Source organism: Dipodomys merriami, unplaced genomic scaffold (assembly GCF_024711535.1).
Source record: "Dipodomys merriami isolate MVZ:Mamm:240054 unplaced genomic scaffold, mDipMer1.0.p SCAF_4, whole genome shotgun sequence".
Classification (NCBI taxonomy): Eukaryota; Metazoa; Chordata; class Mammalia; order Rodentia; family Heteromyidae; genus Dipodomys; species Dipodomys merriami.
In genome coordinates, this window is record NW_027205603.1 from 75,250,367 (window position 1) to 75,276,628 (window position 26,262).

The 26,262-nt window shown below is 35.9% G+C and overlaps 1 protein-coding gene across 6 annotated transcripts in view; it reads right to left on the reverse strand.

The window, feature by feature from the left end:
• Positions 1–26,262, reverse strand: part of Trps1 (transcriptional repressor GATA binding 1) — a 236,737-nt gene that overhangs the window by 191,006 nt on the left and 19,469 nt on the right. Inside the window, exon 2 of one of the 6 annotated variants that reach the window (XM_069991289.1) lies at positions 3,928–4,085. The exons of 4 other annotated variants lie outside the window; for them this stretch is intronic. In XM_069991289.1, coding sequence (XP_069847390.1) covers positions 3,928–3,964 — 37 coding nt within the window. In that variant the 5' untranslated portion in view covers positions 3,965–4,085. Of the gene's footprint in view, positions 1–3,927; positions 4,086–24,858; positions 24,924–26,262 lie in introns of those variants that run through there. One more of the 6 variants, XM_069991293.1, reaches the window with a different exon arrangement.

The window sequence follows — 26,262 nt, forward strand, 5'->3', positions numbered from 1 at the left end:
CAGCTCAGGCAGAAAAGTCCATGAGACCTTTTTTTTTGGTCAGTCATGGGGCTTGAACTCTGGGCCTGGGCGGCGTCCCTCAGCTCTCTAGGCTAGCACTCTACCACTTGAGCCACAGCACCGCTTCCACCATAAGACTCTTATCTCCAACTGACAAGCAAAAACTGGGAAGTGGAACTGAGACTCAAGCAGTAGAGTGCTAGTCTGAACTGAAAAAGCTAAAGGACAGCACTAGGCCGTGAAGTTAAGGCACCGTACTGATAAAGTAAGTAAATAAAAACTAAATTACTAAATGTAAATTAAGACTAAAGTAAACAATATTTAGAACTCTTGTCCTCACAAAGATTGCCTGATATACTATTTTACAATGGATTATGAGTATTAAAGAACTCATTTTTTTTACTGGCTCTATCTTATCTATTTTTTTTCTCCCATCCTTTTGTTCATGTCATTCTTCAATTATAGTCAATCACATACATACATAAAATGTATACACATTATACTTTATATAACATGCATAAATGCACACTATGTTCATAGAACATATATATATATACACATACTTACATTTATAGAATAAAGATTACGTGTGTGATAAATATATACAGATATAAACATCACTAATTGGAATTAAATACTGCTACTCTATGCAAGAGGAAATATAATTTCAAACAAAATATTCTCATAGTAAAACAGAGTTGTTACATAAACAGAATAAAAACTGTCCCCTTACTTTTAGGGAATGTCAAATAATGAATATTTCATCTCTGGCCTATCAATAAATTCATTTAAGAGACAATTGGATCTTTCCTGAGAGTCAGAAGACTAGAAGAGTGAGGTATCACTAGCTCTGTTGTCCAGCAGAAGGAAGAAGGAACTAAGCCTTGGTATCTAGGTACATCTAAGGGAAACAATATCAAGTTCTCCATTCAGAACACACTAGAAGATTTACTAAAGCAAACTAGTAGGCTGAGTGACCTTGTCATTTTGAAGCAGTGATAAAATTCTAGAGGTTTCTTAAGATTCCTTGTATATGCTAGCTCAGCTGTACCTCTTAATGTCAGAGGCATCAATGACTAAAGTCAAAATTAGAATGCTATAACAAATTCTTCTAGAGGAATCTAATGAATCAGAACTAGAGGGACATTTTAGAATTCAAAAACAATATGTGTTGTGTCCATTAAAGAATGCGCTTAACAAAGGCTAGTTGACGGTAGGATTCTGTGTTCCTAAAACACTCAGCTGAAATTGCCCAGTATTGTGGAAGTCATCTTCTCAAAGGTCTTGGAAAACTTCACCTGTAACTCTCTAATCAAACAAGTCGTCTTTACTAGCAATTCTTCTGTGAAGACAAATATAGCAGGGTTCGTTGTACAACAATTATCATACTGGGCTGGGAAAGTCTACATTAATAACACAGTTGAGTCATTTACATTTATGATTTCTCACAAGGGCTGAAGCATTGCACTGGTTTGGGATATCTGAGTGCACCACTGCTTCTGAGAGATCTAGTAAAAAAATGTATAATATGGATCACTGACAATGCACTAGTTGGAGAGACTCTCACAAAGTAAAAATTCATTTTAGTGACTAATGTCAAAAACAGTACAATAGTGCTTTCAAAAGTATACTGCTTTTATATATCAAAATGTCAACAGCACAATATAGGACAGTACTTCAAAAGTACGCTGCTCCTATACACCAATAATGCTATTATCCCACAGAATCTCCCTACTAGATCAACAACAAAACTTACAAGATAAAAGATTGAACTTTCAAGAGGAAGTGATGGCCATGAGACAATGTCAGCCCAGACACCTCCTGTGGGTAGGAGGGGAGTGTGCCACACCTTAGTGATGCCACCCCATTAGGTCTAAAATCAACAAATCTAAACAATCTCTGTTAGACCAGGAAATACTGGTTAAACATACATGGGTGCATATGCATATATATAATGTGTATGTATATGCAAAATTTTCTCATAGTAAAACAGATGTTACATAAACAGAATAAAAACTATCCCATTACTTTTAGAAAATGTCAAATAATGAGCATTTCATCTCTATCAATAAATTCATTTAAGAGAGATATATGTGCATATACATATGTGCATACATATATGCATATGTATGCATATACTGCTTTCTAATATTTTTAAACAGAGGGCATAATGCTTGCTGGGCATCTACTACTTGAGCTATACTTCAACCTACAATAATATAACAATATAGTGTTTTCATGTCAATAACAGTGACAGAGTAGCTTAGGAACCTCTAACAGCCAAAGAAGAATGAAGGGAACTTTTTTCTGTGTATGCTAGTCCTGGGGCTTGAACTCAGAGACCAGGCTCTGTCCTTGAGCTTCTTTTGCTCAAGACTAACACTCTACCACTTGAACCACAGCGCTACTTCCAGCTTTTTCTAAGTAGTTTCTTGGAAATAAAAGTCTCACAGCCTCTGTTGCCTAGGCTGACTTCAAACCATGATCCTCAGAGCTCAGCCACCCGAGTAGCTAGAATTACAGGCATGAGCCACCAACATCAGGCAAATGCAAGGAAATTTACTAAAGCCAATTAAGGGAATTTTTTTTCAAAGAATAAGAAGGAAGCTTAAGAAATTAAATCTTTCAACTACCACTTAAACCAAAGATAAACTGTTCTGAACAAGGAATAGAGGCCCACCATCCCCAAATAAGTGGACCATCTGAAGCCAGAGGATCAATTGAACCTGGGAACTCCAGATCAGCCTAGTTAATATTGTAAGACTTTGTCTCAGAAGTAAAAATAAATTAACGAATAAGTAAATAATGAAGTACATTTTAAAAACATGTTTTAAAAATACATGTATATTTTAATTTGCCTGTTACACATATTAGATATATTGCCTATTACATATAAAGAGATGAGGCATGTAATCACTTCACACAACGACCTCTTGTATGTTCTTTTAGAAGTTTAGGCTTGTTTCTTCCAAACACATTTTCAGTAACTGTTATGATCCATACTGAATAATGATTTCATTTGTCCTTTAACATTTCAGCTTACTGTGGTTAAAATCTAACAATGACTGATAAAAATAAAACAAATAAGGCTACACAAAAGTTGAAAAATCTATGTGAAAGGAATAGCATCTGAAGAAACATGGGATAATAAATTCAATTCACTTAAGTTATCCAGCCATCAAAACAGAAAGAAAACGGTTTATTTATTCCTATATACTAAATACTCAAAAGTTAATTGGTCAAATACTCAAAAGTTAATTGATCTAAAGGTATTTACATTAAAAAGTATTTTTTCAGAGCCCAGATAATTCTAGATCTTGCTGATTTGTCATTATCATGAAGAGATACAATAGGTCAAAGATTAAAAACTACTTAACCAGCATCTTAGTGCTTGAGAGAAAATGGGATTTAATTAAATTATCATCTTTCCAAATTTCAGTTCCTTCTTCTACCCAAGAACAGACTTTCAGAAGCATATGACTCACTGATTCCTTATGCTAAGAAGAGCCCTTAATAATATACATTGCTAAGAATGCTAAGCTGCTAAAACTTCAAAGAAGTATCAGAAAGGTCATTTGAGTTTTATTTTGTGTTGTGGGGGCAGGGACATGTTCTTTTTAGTTGGCGTTTAACAAAAATCATGGTTAATTTAGTTGACTATTCTTTGAAGTAGTTATAGAAAAAAAATTTTACTGGAACTATATCATCATAATTTTTCAGAGTGACATATTATGTAAATATAAGCACATTTGCAATTCTTCTAAGTGGAAGAAACTCCCCTAGCAAGTCATAAGTTAGATACCATAAGACTATAGCCACCCTCAAGTTATTATCTCTAAGACAAATAACAGATTGCGTGATGTTTTACTATGTGCCAAGAACTTTTCCAGTTAACATTTTCACTTGAAAAAAAAATAGATCACATACTTGTAAAATCATACCCAGCATTGACTTCATAAGGCATGTGGCTTTAGAGTGCTTTGTACAATTATTAATTCTATTAGTCAACTATCAGGAAGCTAATGCAATTATCTTAGAAGACGCTGAGAGGACACAGAAGACATTTTGAGAGCTGATCTGTACATCTGTAAAAGAAAGCAAAATAAAAATTCCTTCCTAAATGATATAAACGTACTTTAATGTATCACACCTAAAATACATTAATATGCCAGCACCATGCTCTGCTTGAAAAACATCTGATAAAAGCACAAGGCAGATCGTGAGCAGCAGTCTCTCCTCCCCTGGGTTTAATAAAGCAGCTGCATGGAAGGGGGCGAGGAGGGAGGGGGGCGGGCATGATATGAAAGATTACAGGACAAGAAGTCATTTTCATAACAGGTCAGGATGTTGCTGAGATTATTTGACCTCTAAAACTCCCTTAATCCTAGTGACTTGATACTTACCTACACTAAAGACTAGGGAGGAATCTTAAATTTTAAATGCCAGCACTGGTTTTAAAGAGAACATTTCAAAGCACTGAAAATACTTAATCACATCAAAGAACTTCAGTCATCAGTTCTGATGATTCTATTTTGAACTTTATCATCCCACTCCATAGCAAGATGCCATATATAAACTACTTTTTTCAAAAGCGTTCAAACATCAATTAAAAAAGGATCATTACAAACCAGCAACTTTAGGTAATGGAGATGAAAATGAAGGGGACAAAGTCATCTGTGTGTAGTAATCCCAAGTATCATTTTCTAGATATGCCTCATTTTGCACACACAGACACACACACACACAAATGCTGCTTACATCATCCATCTAATATGGCTGCCAAGATGTTAGACAGGTCAAAAAAGTATGGCCAGCTTTTCCACGACGCTCTAATATAATATCAATGCTGAGACCAAAGACAATCAATCCATCTGCAAAAATCTTATCTACCCTTAAGTATCTGTTTTTTTCTGAATTAAAATTAAAACGTAAATAAAAGCTCTCTTAGAAAGAGTTCACTATTATAAAAAAAAATAGAGAAGTGTGGTATATTCTACACCACCACATATTTATACAGAAGACATAGCATTTGAGATGAAGATATGATTCTAGTAACTACCTGATCTCACTGATTTAAACATTCAAAGAGAAATGTACTCATTACCTGACTTATGTAGCTTTAACCGCTGTGTACATCACCTTTGCAATACAATTCAAAATATATAGAAAAAATAAAAACAAAAATGAAAAGTTTAAATATAAGTCAGGTGCCACTGCTCAGGTCAGTAATCATAGCTAAAAAGATTGTAAGTTTAAAGAATCATAGTCAGAAGTCAGCCCTGACAGACAATCTGAGAGGATGCTCTCCAAAAAGGAACCAGCAAAACCTGGCCATGAGGTGGATGTAGTTCCAGTGGTACAGAAGGTGTGAGTCACAGTATCAGAGTTGCACTTTCACAGAAAATCAATTCTAAGCTTTTGATTATTACCTAACCACTGTAAATTAACCCACTAATAATTTAGCTAATTTATAACTAAACATCACAGAAATTTTAAAAGAAACTGAGATCATGCATTCACTCAAGGCAAATGAGGACTAGTATTTCTTTCCATTAGATGGAAGCTTTCTAAAGTTAAGTAATGAATAGTAGCTAAGATATTTAAAGAAGCAAAGATATGTATCCATATATATTATAGAGATTTGCATACACAAATGCACACACATACATACACACACATATACACTGAACAAGACTGTAAAAATTTAGGAAACCAACTTGTATAATTTGACCTCAGTCTCAAATGCTATGCTTTATGATTTGTATTATAAGCAGCAGTTCTTAGATTTGTAATATACAATACCAAATAACATGTTATTTGTTTTGCAAGATAATAAAACTTCCAAGTTCTTGAAATGAAAGCTTAACATGGAAAGAAAAGTCGTGATAGTCTTCCCTTTCATAAATATATGATTTCTTCTGCAGTTGGTTATATCCTGGCTTAGGAGTACTGAGTTATTAATTACATATTTCATGTAGCTTTTACTATTAAAAAATCAAATATAAAAAGAAAATGTTTCTTTTGATCAAAAGTCTCCTACAAAGAATTTAAAGAATTAAGCAAGTGATAGCAAAATAAAAGGAAGGTCGAGTCTTGGGCCTATAGCAATCTAGATAGCTTCCATATGAACAACATGGAAAGTTTAGTTTTTAAAGAACATATGTGTCTGCTCATTTGGTTTGGAGGAATAAAAAAAAAAACACACTTGAATCCTGTCTACTCTATATATACAGATCAAAATCAGATTGCTTAAGTGAACTATAAAATGCAAGAGACATTGTTTACTAAATTCATAAACCCAAGAATTATTGGAGTTTAAATGTTTTCTTTTTATATTATTATTATTTCTTCAGATGCCTGGACAATATTTCAATGGAAGATATCTTTTGTTGTAAATGGCTTCAAACTTCAGAAGCCCAAATGTCAGATGCTATTTTTGCTATCCCTTTCTATTTAATTTGCTTTCTCTGAATTGACTGTTCCTGAATCTTTAAAGGTATTTTTGGACATCTTAAATCCTGTTGAGGTTTAAATGTCATCACTTTCAAACAACTCCTATCAAATAAATCTCTTATTAATTCACATCAAATTAATCCAAAATGATCACTTCAGAGCACAAAGCCCATTATTACTCCTTGGGATACTAGGTCTAACTCAAATGGCTCTGAAATAAAATGCATACTATTTAAATATCTTATTTCAAAGAGATCTGATGCTGACTGAAACATTTTATTAGGCTTTTATTTCATCTTGCTATGTTCTCTATATTTTAGATATCTCATTTCAAATATACTAGACTATGTAAAAGGAGACAGTGTGATAGAGAAGTAATAATGCCATATGGGCCAAAAATAAGAAAGTCTTCATATATCCATATAGAGTGTAGAGAATTTCAATACAAAACTTTTTTTTCTTTCAGATAATTTACCCTTGAAGCCTACACAACACAGGATAAATCTGGGGAGGGGGACTAAAGCATGATTTTGTTTTATTAAGTAGAGCAACTGAAAAAGAACTATGCATCATGGTATAGATAAGGAATGAAAAATATGAAGGCAGCAGTGGAATTCACTAGACTCTGTGTTGTAAATGAACATACAATGTATGGGTAGGAACAAGGAAGGAAAAACTGGAACAGAGCAAGGGAAGGGGTGACATTGTCCAAAAACAAATGTGCTCTTTGCCTCACTTACATAAGTGTAACTCCTCTGTACATCACTTTTATAATAACAATAAAACAAAAAATAAAAGAATAGATGTTCATGTCATAGCTTAAAAAGGCAATGACATTTAAATTTTCAGATTTGAATAAGATCATGATTTTATTAAGCAAACTCAAAATGTCAGCCTTTGTTTCCCCACAATTATGTAACCTTTTCCTTTTCATTAACTCACAAAGACAAAATTAAAATATATACACTGACAACTGTTGATTTAAACAACAGACATTTGCCTGGGCCCAGACCCTTCTTTGTTAAACTTCAAAAATGTCAACTAGTACTTGGGCAGAGAGCCAAACATAGCACTTACGTCCAAAAGAGAAGCCCAGGGAAAAGTATAAATGCACCTATTTGTCCTGATTGTCATAAAGTGCATTGACACTTTATTGTATGAAAATTACATTTCCACTGATAAAAAAGTAGCCACTTTTGCACTTTGTAGCAATATCCTTGAATTTCTTCCTACCATTTGCTGAAAAGCACATTTAATATTAAATCTGCTTTAATTTTATATACTGATGTTGCTTTGTCAGTTTTCCAATCTGACAGGCAATAGATATGGCCATCTCAATCATTCACTCAATCTACCATTATAACTGGCTGGCAGCTGTCTCTATTCTCCCATAAGAATTCTGTGTCCATCAGTGATAATCCATTTGGTAAACTAATGCACATCTGCATTACAATGACTATGATGGATACATACCATGAAGACAACATATGTCAATGACAATGCTGTCTGCATAGCACTACAAGGCACTTGCTTTATGCAAGGATTTTTTGACTAGAGTAAAAGATATACCAAGACTGATCGACTAATTGATATAGATAGATAGGTAGATAGATAGACAGACAGACAGACAGACAGACAGACAGACAATAGATACATTCTCTCTCCAAACTGAAAGGATATAAGTATAAAAGTTATTCTTCATCTGGGAACTAACTCACAAAACACTGCTTTCAAGATTACCACACAGAAGGAAGTAGTTTTAAAGCCCTGTACTCATCTGAAAACTGACCTATGGCATTGTAAGCAATCTGCCAATGCTTTCAGACAACACAAGGGATCTTTAGGAATAAGCTCAGAGCGTCAATATGTATACATTTCACCGTGACCAAGAATCCACGTTATTTATGTAGTTAAATTTATAGACATTAAGATAGAAGTTTTCACACTGTGAAACACATACTAATAATACAAAGTGTGGTTTATATGCCATCCTAAGTCTGTTTTTTACTTGTTTACTTTCTGTATGACTGAAAGGTGAATTCAGATTGCTAAACAGAAGCTCTAGACTTGAGTTAGTCCATTAGCCCCCTTTTTGCATTAGTTACCTAAAGATAGGGTCTCACTTGACATCTAGATTGGTCTGGAATCTAATCCTGCTACTTACGCTTCCGTTGGACACTGTGCCCAGCCATATATGTGGGAAATACAGGCTTGATTGTAGCTAGTGGGCCTTTAGGAAGTGAATGGACCACGGAAATTCTGACCTCATTAATGGTTTAATCCACTGATCACTCAAAATTACATATGCAATGGACAATAGGGGAGGTAGGGCAGGTAGGAACTATTTTAAGTTGGGCCTAGCTGAGGCAGTCAAATGCATGCCTTTGAAAAGTATATATTTTGCTCTAGCTCCCTGTTCTGTTTCTTGAACTACCATGAAGTACCAGTACTCCTTAACATATGGCTAGCTCTGCCTTCCCAAGGGCCTAAAATAACAAGGTCAAGCCAACATGGACTGAAATTATAAATCAAAATAAATGTTCCTTCCTTTATGTTGATTTTCTCAGGTATTTCATCAATGATGCCATGCTCACTAATACAAACTTAGTATTTTGTGTATATATAAGCATTCACACACAAAAACAAGAGTCACTTTTTTTCTTTTAAGTTCAATGACCTTTTTGAAAAAAAATTCTATAAAAATTTTTAAAAATAACTGTGCTTGAAAGCAACTTAGACCAGTATAGGCGAAATCAGTTTTCTCTATCTCCTAGGATGAGAAAAGTTTTAGGTATGAAAAAATATATATAACATAAAATGATAATTCAGGTAACAGGCTTACAAAGCCTCATCTTTAAGAACCTCTGTGGAAAAAATAGTATTTCAAAATACTCATTTCTCATACCAAAGTTTAGCTAAGCTTGGCCTACGATTGTAATATGTTAACTGTTTAAACAGAGATGACGAGAAAGCCAAGAATTTTCTCTATGTTCTTCTTATTATACTGGCTTCTAGAAAAGAAATGAAAAATAAGTCACTCGATAAAATTGTTAGTGGAAATTATAGACTACAAAAGCTTCCCAAAAATCCACAATGCACACTAACAATTACAGTTCAAGGGAAGGGAGAAGGGATCTAGTCTGTACAATTTGGAATGGAATTTTGCAGTCTCCTTTGGATTTATGTCATATTAATGCCACTTAAAGCCAAAATAGCACTCCACTGAGCACAAAAGAAGATGCTGCTCTAAGACACTAACATTCAAGGAAGAAATCACTAAGACTTTACAGCTGGTGTACTATTTTTAAAGTAAACAGTATTTTTTTCATCAACCTGAAAGAAAAATTAAGATTAAATTGCTCTGAAGTTGACGACTGCTTGTTTGGGTTTTTTTTCTTTTCCCCAACATAGATATCAACATTAAAAGATCATAATGTAGTGTCATGAAAAATTTAAAATCATTATTTTAATTGATTGTCCAAAGGTAGAAGACTAAAGAAAGAAAACTGAGCTTTAAAAAGCAGGGGATACAAACCTATGTACAATAAGATCCCAGCTGTTCAAAATTATACATTCCTAAATGTATATGGAATGGAATGTAATATGGAATTTAGCCCAGCATTAGCCAGTGTTTACTCTAAGCTAAACAGTTAATACAGCTACCACTGCCTAAACTCCAGCTTCTGTTCATATACAGTTTCTAATGTCCTTCCAGTGACAATGATCAATTTAAAATCTTTATATTCAATTTATCTCATCTTACAGTAATTTAAATTGTATTTAATTAAGATTAAGTCAGGAACCAATCTGAGGCCAGAAGCTTAGTAACAGAAAAAAATGTAGAAATGTGGTAGAGAAAGACTCAAGATTAAATTAAGAATAATTAAGATTAAATTAGAATAATCATTAGTAGTAGTTGTTGTAGTAATAGTAGTAGTAGTAGTAGTAGTAGTAGTAGTAGTGGTAGTAGTTGTAGTTCTCAAATGCTTCAGACCCCTGGGACAGTATATCTAGTCTTCAGGATCCTCTCTAACTATTAATAAATCCCACATCCACTCAGTGTTTGTCCCCAAAAAATATACTAATAATAAGATATATGAGAATAAGATTGTCAGCATACAGTATTTGTTGAACCTCAGTTCAATGATTGCATTGTTTTACCTTGTATACCCCAGTATTAGTGTGGCTCATACTTCTGTGAGATGCGGAAAAAGAGAACTCACATGTCCACAGACTGCCCTCCCGTCTCACCCATGTATATCCTAAGAAGATCCTCCAGATTTGTGGGCTTTGAATTTTTGGCTTATGGTTAGGGCATTCATTAAAGATTAAAACCAAAGATTAGAAAAAAGCAAATAAAAAAGTAGGCTAGGTAGATGTTGAAGTACAGGTGAAACAAAAAAATAATTTTAAATTAATTTTATAAGATAAAGCTAGGCACGGGGATAGGCTCACAGTAAAATACAAATCAGAGAAATGACCATATTATCTGAGTTTCTTCTTGGTACCAAAATGCCTACACTACACATTCACGTAAGAGAAAGTATATTGATGCGATAGCTGTGTATGTATGAGATTTGGGCAGAAATTAGCTCTGTGTATGTATGAGATTTGGGCAGAAATTTGCTCCATCATTAAGTTCGTTATATACGAAATCTAGTCAATCTTTACTTTCAACTTAAACTTAAAAAATCTAAACATACCTACTGGCATAGACATATAACTTTTTAAAAGATTTTTACCACCTGAAACTCAATTAGTAATTTCTCAATCAATCATCTTGTGGACACCTGTCATAATAAAGCAAATTTTTAAAAAATACATTTATACATATCTGTAATTCCAGATCCAGGTGTTTTACAAATAAATCCTTCAAAATCTAAATAAATGTGGGAGGAAACCAAAAGTCAGAATTAGGTTATTGTTGCTGGTTTGTTTTTTTTTTTTTAACAGGCCCATGATTTGGAATATCAACATAGATTTTAACCTAAAATTGTAATTAATAATAAAAACATACCATGTTAGTGTTAGTTACTATGACTCAGGAACTATAGAAAATTGTTCTTCAATTTTATTAACTCTCCTTTGAGTAAAGTCCTTATTAGTCACATTTTACATAGGAAGTAATGAGGACAGGAAAGCATTGAAACTCTTATCCCAGCATTGACTACTAAAGCCTTAGGAAAAGTTGGTACTAAAGAAATGGTTTTCCATTGCATTTTTTATAACCTCTGCTGTTTTCATTTTACAGAAAAAGTTTAGCAATGTGTTTGTAGATATAAAAGTAACAATATTTTCGGAAACACACAAAAGAACATAATTCACAAAATGCCACTCTACAGACTGCCATAGCTCCCTTAAGTGAATGCAATTTTCCCAACATTCTTAGAGATGATTGGCTGCTATCTAACCTTCAGATCTGCCTCATATCACCTAGCACATCACTGGGATACCAAATAGGCTCTAAAAATGGATTCACTTCTTCCAAACCCTCTATAGTGTGCAAAAGACAAAGGGTTTCTTCTCTGCTGTCATGTGATCCTTCATGAACATCCTGTTCTAGAACACCTACCATGCTTCATACTATTCTATTAGAATGTACAATCCTTGAGATGTAGAAAATTCATTATTAATATGATCATTGTTATTATAAAACAGTAGTATATACCCATTCATGTATGGGATTACATCAATCAAATGGATGACACATATTAATTCATAAGTAATTCATATGTGATACACAGTATTTTATATTTAATATCACTAGTGATTCTCAAGATTTTTTGGTATAACACAGTTAAGACAGACCATGTTTCAATATGTATCCTTAGTAATGACGCACTTTAAAAAAGTCCTCATTGAATGAATGGATGCTAAAACACTCAAAACTTTCTTCACTTAGCTCATTCCTTAACTAAGGGAGGCCTCAGTCTCATGACTAACTGGACACTGGAGACTAAAGGCTAGAATAATGCTAAAGTTCTCTCAGCAACATACCACAGCAAGTCAAGATAGGGAGGGATTCAAAACAACAGTATTGTCTTTATTTAGGCTGAAAACAAGACCAGATGTTATAGTTCTACATACAAGGGCATTAGTCGATAAGTACCAAAAGTAGTAAGCAATATAAATTTGTTATATTTACCTTTCAAAAATGTGAATCACAAGTGTGTTGGTTTGATATAGACTTTCTATCTCTACATTCTGCTACACGTTTAAAATATTTGGGGAGTTATTACATAGAGGAAAATCAATTGAAAAACTTAGCTTGCTCTTCATATAGTGATAATTCTAGAATAATCTTTAATCACAAAAGTAAATTTAAGTTCACATATCTGCATGATTATATTATAAAGAGAAAAATTTATGAATTCATGAATTTAATGTTTATTTACACATTTAATGTCATGCTTCCCTTAATATTTCAAGATTAAAACTATCCTTTAAAAGTGATAACATATAAAATAAATGAAAATTTATCCTTCAAAATAGTAGTCTGACTTCTGGATTTGAAACCTTTCTGCAGAACTACTAATTAATTAATTAATTAAGGATAACATGACCCAGTACTTGAAAGAAGCAAGAGAATCGTGAGTTTAAGGACTACACAGGAAACTCTGTTTTAAATAAACAGCCTGAGACATAAAAAGAATACAGAATATCCTGCAAACATCTGGATTAAATTCTTATCAACTTAGAACATATGGAAGGACACTAAACCAGAACTTTAATTTTGAAATACCCACACAAACGAGCGTGCACACACATACGCACAGAGGTTCTCACAGCATCATTATGTAGATTGTCAAAACTAGAAACAATCCAAATATACATCAAGTAGGTGAGCTTTTCAAAAGTTGAATGGGTGAGCTGTGTGTCAGTGGCTCATGTCTGTAATACTAGCTACTCTGAGGACTGAGATCTGAAGGATCATGGTTCAAAGCCAATCTCGTCAGAGAAATTCATGAGACTCTATCTCCCAAATAACCAGCAAGAAGCTGGGCTGGAAATACAGTGTAAGTGGTAGACCGTCAGCCATGAAATCAAACCACACAAGCACAAGGCCCTTAAGTTCAAACCTTCGTATGAGAAGTAGAAGTTGTGTGTATCATTCTTCAGTGCAATATCTGTATATAATTATACCATGCAAAATGACAGAATATTATGCTACATTAGTGAATCCCATGAATATGATATTGAGCAAGAGACTCTATGCATAAATGAATGCACACTTCAAATGCTCATCAAGTGCCACATTGTCTCTAAGGTTCAAAACCAAGCAAAAGCAATCTAGCAGTCTGGAAAGTGACCACTTCCTGGGCAAGGAAGACCGAGAGCAAGAAAGGGAACAGGGTTGCTTATAGATTTCTAGAACTATTGTATTTCTCAACATGAGAAAGACTTGCACCATTGTGTTCATTTTGTAATCACTAATTGATCTACAGACTTCCTGATTTGTGTAATTTTCAGCTAGAAAGTTAGCATGAGTGATTTGCACTGAAACAGCATGGTGCCTAGGGTGATACACTGAGGTAAAACCTGTAGGCAGCTATACAAGGAGAAGAAGACATAGCAGCCATGGAGTAGAATGGGCCTTGATTCCTAAAGGTATCTATAGGACACGAAGAGCCTGCACTATACCAAAAAAGATTAAAAAAGAAAAAAAACAGAGAATATAAAAGAGAAAAATAAAGAGATATGAACTAAAGAGATTTTAACAGAGTGAAAGGTTTGAAAAGGGAAATGAAGGTCAAGAACAAGAGCAGCAAATAACAGATTCCTCAATAGGGGAGAGGATAATTGGTGACAAGGAAGTAGGAGAGAGAAAAGCTGTCTTTCATACTGTGGGTGCAGGTGATGGGATTGGAAAGACCAAAGCAGACACATCTGTAGTATTTAAATGTATAGCTTCATGAGGATATTAATTACACCACAGAGACAAGCCAGGTTACTGTAAAAGAGAACTATTTGCTAAGCACCTACTATGTCCCCAGCCACTTCTTTGGCTCACCTAATTTCTCCACAAGTACTCAGGTAAACCCTACAAACTATCTATTAGCTTTCCTTTACAAATGAGAAAACTAGAACTGAAAAGGAGTTGAGATTAACTTGCTTAGAAGGCTAGATGGGTAAATGAAAAGCAGCCAATAGAACAATCCTGTGGTGTTTTACAGATATATTCACACATGTCAATAGTTTATAAGGCTGAATAAATCATGTGTTGAAATTAAATGTATCAGATGTTAACCTCAACCTAAGCTAGTTATTGTAATGCAGTAGGTCAAAGTATTCTGTTTCACATACTTAACCATGATGTGTGGTTGCTCATTTTCCACGAAAAAGGTAAGTTAATAGGTAAAATTCTACTGGACTTAAACTTTCCACTTGGTTAATATTTTCTTGAGAGTTTGGCCTCTCTTACCAAATGGTTCCAAAGGAAGGATCAGGGAAAAGAGGGAGCAACAGCCAGGGACAAAGAAAAGAGAAGGAGGAAGAAGAGGAGGAGGAAGAGGAAGAGTAGGAGGAGGAAGAGGAGGTGGTGGTGGTGATGGTAGTGAAGTAGAGGCAGATGAGGAGGAGGATGAGAGGAGATAAATAACAAGTAACATAAGTCTTAACAGAAACAGTGAAAGTATCTTAAAACTAATAAATGGGCATTAGCCTTGTAGTTACAGGTAGACATATAATACAATCATGCTTCATCATATAAAACCTATCCCAGATTTATAGATTATAATTTAGCACTGCACAAAGTTCCTTAATATCTACAAATACAGTCACTTAAATAATGATCTGGATATCTCATTGGTAGTTCAAGTGAGATAGAAGAATTGGAGCTATGTGCAGGTAATCCTCTCAATCCAATGTATGAATGGTGAAATAAGGCAAGAAATGTATCATAGGTATAGCACTAAAATGTTGAAACAGCACTATTCAGGAGTATCTTCAGATAGCCAGGAATATTGCCTGAGAGAGGACTAATTTAGTCTTCGACTCACCAAATTAAGCTTAAAATAAAATTAGACATTTCATAGTGGATCCCTTTGAGCACTTTCAATTTTGCAAAAAATAAAACAAGGAAAATACCAAACATTTATCTAAACATATGTTTCATGTGAATAATTCAAAACCAAGTCAGTATGATAACTGATGGTCACAATCACAATTCATTATATGCACTGGATAAACTCTGTGTCAACTGCATGTGAAAAAGGAAGATGTAAAAATTGCCATTAATGACCTCGTGGTCTAGAAAGAAAAATAAAAAGGGGGAAATAGTTACAGGTCTAGTGTATATTATATACTGGTACCCAAGTATACCAGTATTTTTGGTATAATGTAACCAGGGGTTCTAGGAGGGCACTGGCCATGGAAAAAATGATGAGGGATCTAGGCCAAAGAAAGACTAGGTGGAAAATCCTCAATCAAGAGACAAGTGTGGGGGCTGAGAATGTGGCTTAGTGGTAGAGTGCTAGCCTTGAGTACAAGAAGCTCAGGGACAGTGCCCAGGCCCTGAGTTCAAGCCCCAGGACAGGCAAAGTGAGGGAGGGAAGGGAGGTGGCCTCTTAAGTCACCTGATAGAGGCTCAGGGGATTTTATATTAAAATTCTATGAAGCAAAAGATTTAAAATATAAATTCTATCAAAAAATATCCTATTTTCTCAAAATATTAGGCAATTTATTACATTCAATTAGAAAACTTTGGATCAGGTTCACAAACAGTTTATGGCTACATTACAGATAAAATGTCTACAGAATTGTCAAGGGGGAAACCATAGTTGAAATAAAACAAAACTTTTACTTTAAAATATTGTGCATGATTCAGGTGTAAATTTTAAAATGTGTAATCAAACAGAAACAATACTTCTATATTTAATTTCTTATTATAAGATATTAAATATTGAATTAAATACCTGAAATATTACCAGTAAAGGTTACATTATTTACATATTACTGGAATCTATGTATGCCTGGAACTTTTTAATTGCTATCCCTAAAATTTTAATATTCTGGGCACAAAGCACAAAATCATGCATCTAATTTGAAATAAAATTCCTGTGTACTATGTCAAGAATGAAGAGGTGTTAAATGGTTCGCAAAACTCCACTTTTGCTCATCAGGTTGGAAAGCAAATTACCAAATCAATATCAAATGTCATACATACAATTTACTTAATGAATAGAGTGCTCATTGAGTATACAGTATGTTTAAATTCTAAGAAGAAACCACTGCATTACTAGCTTCTAAGAAGCTAGCTAGCTAGCTTTATTAAAGAAACAGGACTTGTCTGGATAGTGGCTCATGCGTATAATCTCAGCTAGTGGGAGGAAAGATTATAAGGATCCTTATTCAAGGCCAGCCCAGAAAAAAAGAGTAAGCAAAACCCCATCTCGATCAATAATCCACATCTAGTAGCATCCACTTAATGATTCCAGCTACACAGGCGAAAAAAAAAATTGTGAGAACTTACCTGAAAAACTACTAAAGCAAAAATGATTAATTGCATAGCAAGCACAAGGCCTTGAGTTCAAACCCCATAACCAACAAAAGAAAAAGGAAACAGAAGCAAAGCTCATGGGTTACAGTGAAAGAAACATCATTTACCACCAAAAACAGCAGCACATACAATAAATCCCTTTGAATGCAAACAGCAAATATTCACTTTTGCTATTCATTCATGAGTATTCTTATTCCTTTTCTTTCATTCATAATAACTCAGTGTGGGGCACTGCAGTGGAAATATTTGAAAAGAGATGCAAGTGCAGCAAATAGTGGGATAGTAACACGCCCTGAACAGGTTTAGAAGAGGAGTAAAAGGACATGCCAGCAAACAGAAATCCAGGACTGCCTCACCCTGAAAACACAGGTCGAGAACAGTGGAGAATCTCAATTTAAAGCAGATGCTGTAATGAATAATGTGGCTGCGAAGTGGATTAGGATAGACTCTTGAATCACAGTGGAGTCTGGGCTACTTGTAGCAAACAGGTACCCACTGAAACATTCTAAAGAGAAGAAAACAGAAGAGGTAAACGAGAAGGTGCCAAAGAAGAGAATGGTATAGAATGAAAATATTAAAAAGAAAAAAATGCAACCCTGATAATAACAAATGGGAAAAACTCAGATATTTCACACACATACACACACACAAAAGATGCCATTACTGATGGATATTTGTAAGTTACTATTGATGCTACATGATTTGGACATTTGGATGCTGATATAGTTTGTATATAGTTAAATAGAAACATGACTATCAATATTTACTCATCTATTTCATTATGTTTATCCTGGCCTGGATAATGTTACCATTATATTCTCAAGCCCTGTGCAGGACCGGTGAAGAAACCAGTTCTGTTTAATAAACATTTCTTTGAACTTATCGAAGGTATTGGAGTTTAGTGAGTAAGCTTAGTGAAACTTATTGGAAAGACATCAAGAGTTAATCCAACAGCTAACTGAGCAACTTGACCCTTCTCTCCATTGCTGTTGAATATGTGATCGTAACGTTTTATCCTAGCACTCAGATCTGCAGCATTTTGTAAAGTTTTCCAGAATGAGTAGAAATACATAAAAGAAGGACTTCCAAATGAATCCAGATCTTCTTTCTTAAAACTTTGTAAAAAAAAAAAAAAAAAAAAAAACCTAGTGATGGTTTACCGCTAATACATTCTGGTCCATAGAAATCCATACTTACAATAATGACGCAGGAGCATCATCTTTATTGCCAACTAGATCTGTACAGACAGAGACATGGCAGAGTTCAGGCTGAGTTACTTAAGATTTATCTAAAATTCTATACTCCAAGTCTCCCATCCCTCACCACCCAGGTAGAATTTGTGTTTGAAGGTGGAACATTCCAAAGTCAGGTTATTATAAGGCAGAGATTTGTCTATTCCAAAACAATTCCTCCATAAGAGAGCCCTAAAAACAAAAGCTCAGTGAGTAAACCATGCAGACTTGTGACTGTGTGTTAAGGTCATGAAGTCACAAGGAAAGACTCACTGCATTTTAAGCCAAAAAAAAAAAAAAAAAAAAAAAAGACATTGTTCTCAAGTTTGGAGTAATAGACATTGAAAACGTAGATAGAAATCCTCTTTGGACTTGCAAAAACAAATCCTGATAAAACTGCTTCTTTTTGAGGTTGAAGAGAAGGAAGAATGAAATACACACCCTTACACACACAGGAAGCACACAGATTCAAGGATTATGCAACCATAGTAACCAAAATCAGTATGGGATTTAGCCAGGGCTTTATCTGGCGTTTATCTGTATTGTCTTAGTTCTTACAATAAAATGCATAGCTTCCTTATTTCACAAAGGAATTTTAAGAGACTACAAACAAAAATCAAAAATTAAACAAACATATCACAGACTAGATTATATATATATATTATATATATATATTATATATATATATATTATATATATATATATTATACATATTTTAGAGAAAGGCATGAAAGATGCTGTCACTTCTGGTATACATTTTACTCTTTCCCAACTAGAAGATAACCTCCTAAGGGACAGCACAGGGAGTGGTCAGTCTACTTACACTGAAAGAAAATTAACATGAGAAGACAACACTCAGGTTGAAAAGAGGAAGTTCTTATTCAATTGTTGAACAGATTTTAAAAAGTGAAGTCTAGGCCAGGTGCCAGTGGCTTATACCTGTAATCCTAAACTACTCAGGAGGCTGAGGTCTGAGGATCACAGTTCAAAGCCGGCCCAGACAAGAAAGTCCCCATGAGCACTGTGGCTCAAAGTGGTAGAATGCTAGTCTTAAGTCTAGCTAATAGGAGTTAGCCAGAAGAATCACCAAGACTATCTAAAAACTGTAAAGCCAGATAATAGAGGTACATGCCTATAATCCTAGGTTATAGGTATTCTAGAGGCTGAAATTAGGAAAATTGCAGTATTTGGGTAGTCTGAGTTAAAAAAAAAAAAATCTAACTGGTCCCTTATCAATCCATAGCTGGGCTTGATGGCATAACTTTGTGGGAGGCTAAGCTTCAGAAGACCAAAGATCTAGACCAGCCTGGATGGAACAGTATACAAGATTCCATTGCAACAGAAGAAGCTAGGCATAGTGGCATACTCTTATTATTTCATTTAAGGCAGGAAGAGATAAACTATAAGATCATGATTCAGTTGTACACTAAAATGAGAAGGAAGACCCATCTCAAAAATATAACCAGTGCAAAAGAGGGTTGGAAATGTAGCTCAATGGTATAATTCTTGCTTAGCAAGCAAGAAGCACTGAGTTCAAACCTTAGCACTGGAAGAACAAAAAAAAAAAAAAGAAAGAAAGAAAAGAAAGAAAAGGGGAAGTAGGGACTGAGTACTCAGCTGACAGAGTGCTAGCCTAATGGATCCCCAGGAAAAGAAAACTGAAACATGTTTTGAATAGAAAAGCAAATTTAAATAGATTTCTTATTTTCACTTAAAAAGGAATGTCTGTGATACTTTGTTTTAAATTGATGTTGGTCTTAAAGATCATGCATTCTAAAGACATACTACTGTGAATCAAATAATGACAATGGAATGTCATTTGCTTACATCACTCCATGAGGGAGACATTCAATATTAATAGTGCCTCTCTAAATAAACTAGGAGCTTTTTACTTTCTTAAAGTAGCCAGTGAAAGTAATGGTAACACACACACAAATGCATGGATGGGCAAGTGCATAACAGTATTTATGTATATACATATATATGTATGTATGATGTATGTATGTATGTATTTTCACAGCATTAAAACCCACTAATGTCATAGCCTATTTCCATGAAATGTCTTAGCCACTGGAAAGATCAAGAAATAATTATCAAATCAATGGCTTCAAAACACAACAATTCAGTATAAAAGGAACTTTGTGCAAATTTATTATGATGGATTATTAATTTTATGTATCTCTCTGAGCCTGAATCGGGTCTTTTGTTCTCAGTACCCTAATATGTATGTTAACTGAAAAGAAGTTCATTAATTAAATATAAACAATCCTCTCAATTTGAATATGGTGAATATGTATTTATTTCTGAAAGAACTGATGATCCTCTTCTGCCTCCAGGCTTTTACTAATACTTGCCTTTAATGAAGAACTTTGCACCAGCCAATGACAAGCATGAGGTCCTACACTCTCAACAGATGGTCAGGTCTACATTTAAAAGTGAAATCCTTCCATTTGGCTATAGTTCCTGGAGGTTTACTACTCAGAAAATCAGAGTGCAGACCTGTACATGCACATGACAGATGAGGTGTGTAGGGAAGGCTCCAAAATGAAAGAATGAAAGCTAACAAACCCACATAATGTCTATGTCCGGTTCCAAAATATTGAAAGCAATACAACTTCTATCTCCTTACCTTCTAACACCTCCAAAAATGTTGACAGAAGGAGTCTATCTTCAACTTGGAGGTAGCATTCAGTGAGAGTTAAGCAGGTGCTTTATTGAAAATGATGCACCTTGAATGCTAAAGTTTGGGAGGTGAAACCCATTTATACTCAATCTCTTATTACACAGGAAGTCAATCTGTGAAATACATAGTGTGATGAAGACAGACACCTAACTAATTTCTATAAGTATTTGGGACCGTGCATTCTGGAGCAGTAGAGTTGTTTAACAAAATTCAATCATACTTCCCAATTCCAGAGTGGGGAAGTAGACTGGAAAACAGTCTGGATTCATTTGTGGCAAGTTTTCTGTTTTGTAATATAACTTAAAATATTTTTGAAGAAATATGGTAAAGTGCTTATCCTCCTGGAACTAGATACACTGACACTGTCACATTAACTCACAGCTTGTTAAATACTGTAAGTCTTTCTATAACATTCTTTGTTATGAGACTAGAATCAGCATATGGGAATTGCTCTTTTCCTGCTAAACTGAAGTCATTACTAACTACTCATCTGTGACATGTACTCTTTCTTGTAACCAGGGATTTTTAGCTTCACAAAATTTAGAAACTGCCACATTGTTTCTTGGCATCACTTTCAAATGTGACATCATTTAAATTTTGGAAAACTAGATTTTAGCAAAATACACTAGTAGGTGCCAGGTTAAAGACTGCCTAAAAGAAGCTGCAGAGTCTCTGAGAGAGCCAAATCCTTCTTCCAATCTATATAGTCACATGCCTTTCATTAGAGGCACATGGAATTTACAATGAGCTCAACAAATGCAATTCAGGATGGGTTATCAAGTTACTTGCATATAGAAATGACTTCCAGTTACTGTATAAGATCTATATTAGAAAATAAACTGTAAAGGAGAGAGCAAGTTTCATAGCAGTTTCCCTAACTTCCAAAGTCAAGGAAGATGAATGTGTCTTGTTTTCAGCATATATATATATATATATATATGTACTATATAAATATAAAATAGCAATAGACAAATATGCATACGTATGAGCCAAGTGACTCATTTATTGCTGAACACAAACAAATAGGGAACCAAAGATGTTTTCAAAGAATCATTGTCATTTAAATCCTCTGAAAGGCCCATTTGAGAAACCACTCGATGAATTTCTATAATTTCCACTATTAATTTGAGAATTTGCATAGCCAAAAAAGATAATCTAGTCATCTCATTAGTATACCATGCAAGCCCCTAGTTTTGAAACTTGTAAATTGTATAATCCGCCTTTAATTTAATATAATAGCACCTGCCAACAAAAAAATTTAGAATTAGTGTGATCAGTTAGACAACTCTTCTATGTCAAGCAAAAACTGTTCTTCTAGAAGATGTGAATTATATCTGTGTCAGTGTTAAGAAAATGTTTTGACCTACAAAGAAAAGCGTATTACTTAACTTTAAGCACTTAGTTATTGCTTAAATACAAGCAATTTGTTAATTTTTTATCTCTGATGTTAAAACAGACACGCCAGCTTGAAAATTAGAAGTATTTAGCTTGAAATTTTAGGATATATGGCTGTAAGTGATAATTCAGAACCATTCTGCTCACTGTAGACCTACTGAGGCTACAAAATCATGTATCTTGCACTTTCCTTCTGTATCTGTGATCTCAGGGAATCACAAGTCATTTTCATTTATGAAGAGTTTGTGATACTTGTGTATACAGTCCATAATATACAGAAATAATTAAAATCCAAATATCCAGAGAGAGCTGTAAGACTTTATTTCTGAGCTCCTAGCCCTTGGAAAAGGTTCTGCTATATTCTGACAAAATCACCATAGCCATTGACAAATAAGACAGTGATTAATGCTAAGGGGAAATTTTGTAAGACTCATAATGCAAAAGAGGAAGAAGTGTCATGCAATCACACACACACACACACACACATTAAAAGAAGTCATGTGGTTGTTTTCTTTAAGATGATATATTAAAATGAAAGACGAAAACAACTACAAAATATAATAATAAACTGTATTAAGGGGCAACGCATTATAAAACATCAAGCTTTATGGTTTCTTATCAAATCAACTCATACCAACTTAAAAACTCTGCTTTGCAGAAAGTAATACTATATATTGATGTGTTGCAGGTTAAAAACAAGAAAAAGAATTTTGTTTAATTCACCATGCTTAATTTTGGCATTAACAAGGCATCAATATAGGAGCCTTGCTGGGAGAAGTTAAGATGGCTGAGTCACATCCTTTTATACATCAATGATTGCCTTTAGCAAACTGGTTACTCTTACTTCAAGGTCAAAAGGAAGCATTTAGACACAAATGTTATGTTACTAACCTAGTCATTGCTAAATACCTGAGGTAGTAAGAACTTAAGAGTTCTTACTAAAAATACTGGTTTCATCCTATCTGCTTAATAATATGAGCATCTAAAAATAGAATATCAATAGGGGGTGTATAAAGCATGCTCTTAATAAGAATTCATTTTTTGGTGCCAGTACTGGGGCTTGAACCCAGAGCCTTGAGCTCTGACTTGGCTTGGCCCTGTTCAAAGCTGGAGCTCGACCACTTGAGAGCAACAAGACTTACTTTTAAATCAGCGAGATGATGTGCACAACTGAATCTATTGTCCTAAAGTTCAGCATTTGAGAAAATTCAAAAACAAGAATCAACACCCAGGAGGACACCAAAGGTAGAAGCCTCAGCCCCTCCAGTCAGGCTTCCTGTGCTCATGAACAGCAAAAAGCCGGCTGAATTACAGGGTAAACTGGCTGAGCGCAGATGACTTTCCACTGTTTATTTCATTTGTCAATTTCTTGGTTGAGAACACGTGAGGCACAGGGCTCCCAGTTACCCAGGGCTCCCAGTTACCCAGTGCTCCCAGTTACCCAATGCTCCCAGTTACCGTGCTTGTGCAAAGGAAGGGGGGGGGGGCTCCCAAAGGAAAACTCTACCGAGAAAAGCAGGCGACAGAGGGAAAGGCAAGCCAAGCTGACTTTCACGGAATGCGGAGTTAGTACTTGGGCGGACTCCCCACCGGCTCAGGGCTCTGCTCCCTTTCGCATCGCGATCGCAGGTGAACCATGAGATGGAAAGATGAGTCACTGTGGATAAAGCCATCTGGGGACTGGCGAGAGCCAAAGCAGGGCATTCCGGCGAGGAGGGGCTGCAGCCACGGCGGAAACGCGGGGAAGGAGAGGAGAGTTGCAGCTGGGGCGCTGGGAGCCGGGCAGGGCGGCCGGCGGGCGGGCGGAGCGGGTGGGGTGGTGGGAATGCGGGCGCCGGCCAGGGCTTCCAGCCACGACCCGGGCTGCCGCGGCGCGGCTCGCGGGAGCGCTGACACCGGGGTGGGGGGTGGCGGGTGGGGGGGCCGGAGAGAGTGCGGGCGGGCGGGCGGGCGCGCGCAGTTTCCGCAGGACTTCCTGCGATCACACGCCCACCGCCCGCCAGCACGCGGGCAGGGCCTGTCTGCACCCACTGCAGCCTGGCCCTCCCGCCTGCCGGCCCAGGGTCCCCAGCGCACCGTGCCCTCCCTGGCCCGCCACAGCCAACAAGCCGAAAATGGAATCCTGAGCCTGCCACTGATGGGAGCGCTTCTCATTCTGTATTTCTCCTTCAAATAGGCATTTACAAAACAAAAACTTCTATTTAGTTCTGCTCTACATTCCCACTAAGGCACTCTGGATCTTCATACATCTTTCTTAAAATATGAAATTAGGCCATTAAAAACTAATGATATATATATATATATATATATACACATACATACACATATGTGTGTATAGATAGATAGATAGATATTAGTAAGTCTAACTCCAAGCCAGGTTCTTCTTTAGTTTATGTCTGAACTCAGTCACATCTGAATTCAAGACTCTCATTTGGAGAAGCAGCTCCCCAGAAATAAAAAACACACTTAAAAACACAAAACCAAGAAGGTTAACAGGACAGCAAGGCCACATCCCCATGTCATTCCACAACTTCCCCTTACAAAGCCTTGCTGATCTCAGCCATTTTACTGTAATGGAGCCAAGGAAAGGCACTTACTTGCACTAACAGAGTTTAGTTTTTTGTTTTGTTTTGTTTTGTGTTCTTATAAAACAGAAGACTGCAGCTATCTCTGCAAAGGTGGGGGGGAGAGAAAGGAGAGAGAAGAGAGAGAGAAAAAAATCCTAAGTTGCATGTCTCCAGAATGATTCCAAAAGCAAATTGTTTAAATGAAATGTCTAAGATAAAAATAATTTTGAAACTTTTTTCTCTCTGACAATGAATTAGGGCCTCTGAACAAATCAGACTGAACAGTGTTAATATGAAAAGTCTTTAGGACTCTGCTCCTAGGCGACGCCAGGCATGGTGGTGAAACCCCAGAATCTCACTATCCAGGAAGCTGAGGCAGTCAGTAGGATGGCAAGTTCAAAGCTAGCCGGGGCTACACAGTGACACTCTGTCTGAAAAAAATGAAGGAAGGAAGGAAGGAAGGAAGGAAGGAAGGAAGGAAGGAAGGAAGGAAGGAAGGGGTTTACTACCACCAAAGTAATAAGTAAAATAAACTCCTACACCTCCAAGATAGAACTAGAATTTTGCTGACCCATCAGAGGAAGGAAAAAAAAAGAAAAGAAAAAAAGAACAGCTTACAGAGCATCCGGCTAGATGATCTGGGTTCAAATCCTGTTTCTGTTGCGTGCTACCTGCTGTTTTCGGGAGCATTCATGAAAGATCTGAGACCTTCTCTCCTTTCTGTAAGTGCAGATGATAGCCCCGTCTGTCTCAGGTAGACACAATACACTCAGCACAGGAGACAGTGCATGTCCCTGTACATGGCAGAGTGCTCACAAATGTGAAACACAGTCAGTCCTGTAATGTGACATCTCATGGAGGACTAACTCCCTCAAGCAGCAACCTCTCACTGTGAACCTAGCTTGCTCAGGGCGTGTTGTCAGCTCTCAGTTTTATTTAGAGATCAGAGCTAGTTAGGCATCTACCAAACCAGTTCTTAGCACTCTTAGCTCATTTCTATGCAAACTGTGTCCAGCCTTTGGGCAAAGTTTGCGTGCCCTCTGCTCCCTGATTTTCACAAGTGAAAATGAAGCCCGACACATTTAATAATGTCCTCTTCCCCATCATTAAAGGGCACCACACAGCTTTAGCAGACAGGAAACTAGCCCAGCACACATGCTGTCCAGCTGGCAAATAGAGGCATCTTCGGCAGCACTCACTCCTACATACAGTCTGATAAGGAACATTTTAATGGAGCCAAAACATACATTTCCTTTTTCTATTCATGCACTTAGCAGAAATAAGAGCTGAGAGTCATGTCCGGACTTTTGAAGTGGCAATAAGATTTTTAAGCCACCAAGGCTACTAAAAGAGCAGAGCTGAATTTTGCCTATTCACTTTCAACCAAAAGTCTGCGCCCATTCAGTTGTGGAAAAGTACAGGGAGGCTGAAAGC